Genomic DNA, 1,862 nt, shown 5'->3' on the forward strand with positions numbered 1-1,862 from the left:
ACTGTCTTGTCATTTTGAAGGAATGGATTATCTCTCTTACATAGAGTAGATATAATGTATATCAGGATCAAGCTTGTCATTATACTGTATGCATGATCAGAAGCATCTGGCTAAGGCTGAAGGTCATATTCAATATGCATTCTTTCAAGAAGTTATTCTTATGGTTCTTTACTTCAATAGTTTCTACTATTTCTGTCTTCTTCTGCAGATTAATAATCATATGTTTTTTAATGGACACAGAAAACCAGACTTGGGTGAGAGAGTTTATTCTTCTTGGCTTGTCCAGTGACTGGGACACACAGGTCTCCCTCTTTGTCCTCTTCTTGATCATGTACATGGTGACAGTGCTGGGAAACTTCCTCATCATTCTTCTCATCAGACTGGACAGCCGACTCCACACTCCCATGTATTTCTTTCTCACCAACCTCTCCTTCGTTGATGTCTCTTACGCCACAAGCATCGTTCCTCAGATGTTGGCACATCTTCTTGTAGCCCATAAAGCAATCCCATTTGTGAGCTGTGCCGCCCAGTTATTCTTCTCCCTGGGCTTGGGTGGGATTGAGTTTGTTCTACTGGCGGTGATGGCCTATGACCGCTATGTGGCTGTGTGTGACCCCCTGCGATACTCGGTCATCATGCACGGAGGGCTCTGTACTAGGTTGGCCATCACCTCCTGGGTCAGTGGTTCTATGAACTCTCTCATGCAGACTGTCATCACATTTCAGCTGCCCATGTGCACAAACAAGTACATTGATCACATATCATGTGAAATCCTAGCTGTAATCAGGCTGGCCTGTGTAGACATCTCCTCCAACGAGATTGCAATCATGGTTTCTAGCATTGTTCTGCTGATGACACCTTTCTGCCTGGTTCTCCTGTCCTACATCCAGATAATCTCCACCATCCTAAAGATCCAGTCCACAGAGGGAAGAAAGAAAGCCTTCCACACCTGTGCCTCTCACCTCACAGTGGTTGTCCTGTGCTATGGCATGACCATCTTCACTTACATCCAGCCCCGCTCCAGCCCATCTGTCCTTCAGGAGAAGTTGATTTCTGTCTTCTATGCCATTTTGATGCCTGTGCTGAACCCCATGATTTATAGTGTAAGGAATAAGGAGGTGAAGGGAGCCTGGCAGAAACTATTAGGGCAGTTATCTGGAATAACGTCAAAACTGGCAACTTGATGGATCTTGAACAACACTTAGAGAAAAGAACTTTCCCTGTGCTTTATCCCAGTTAACTCGGATATGGCAGGCATCACCTGCATTGCCCTGGCAACCAGGAAGGAGATGACGACACATATACTCGTGGTGCTGGGTAGGAGGCTGGAGGTTGGATTGGGGTATGGGATATGGGTATATTTTTATGTCACAGCAGCACGTTCAGTGGAGATGAGCCCTGCTGAACTGGACTTCCCACCCTTACTCAATCTCCATTCATACGTCCTGAGAGTGATGAACAAAAAGTACAGTTTGCTGTTTTGATTGTCACATTGTTTGTAATCAGAGACCTATTCATGAATCTTACTTTGGAACACTGGTGCTTAATCATCCAAATTTTGTGCAAGGTTATAGTGCTTCCATTGGGAACAAAAGCATTTTCATCTTTTAGATGCAGTAAACTGCGCAGCATATGTATCCACATTCAGTAACTGTGTGAGTCACTGTACTGAGGACAGAGATGCTATCAAGGCTGTGAAGATGTCTGTGTGCTGGACCTGCTACCTGTGCACATAGCATTTTGTCTGAGTGCTACCTTGAGAAAGGAGCATCACAGACGGTCTTGTTTTATAGTGATAGGAATATAACTAAAGGTGTTTGTACAAGGCTACTACTGGCCAAGGAAAAGCCACATTTTCCTTG

The 1,862-nt window shown here is 44.6% G+C and overlaps 1 protein-coding gene across 1 annotated transcript; it reads left to right on the forward strand.

The window, feature by feature from the left end:
• Positions 1–230: 230 nt before the first annotated feature.
• On the forward strand, positions 231–1,184 carry LOC129516187 (olfactory receptor-like protein OLF3). The gene has a single exon (XM_055335522.1). It carries the CDS (start codon positions 231–233, stop codon positions 1,182–1,184), a length of 954 nt encoding a protein of 317 aa, XP_055191497.1.
• Positions 1,185–1,862: the final 678 nt, after the last annotated feature.

This window comes from Nyctereutes procyonoides, unplaced genomic scaffold, assembly GCF_905146905.1.
Source record: "Nyctereutes procyonoides isolate TBG_1078 unplaced genomic scaffold, NYPRO_anot_genome, whole genome shotgun sequence".
NCBI classification, from domain to species: domain Eukaryota; kingdom Metazoa; phylum Chordata; class Mammalia; order Carnivora; family Canidae; genus Nyctereutes; species Nyctereutes procyonoides.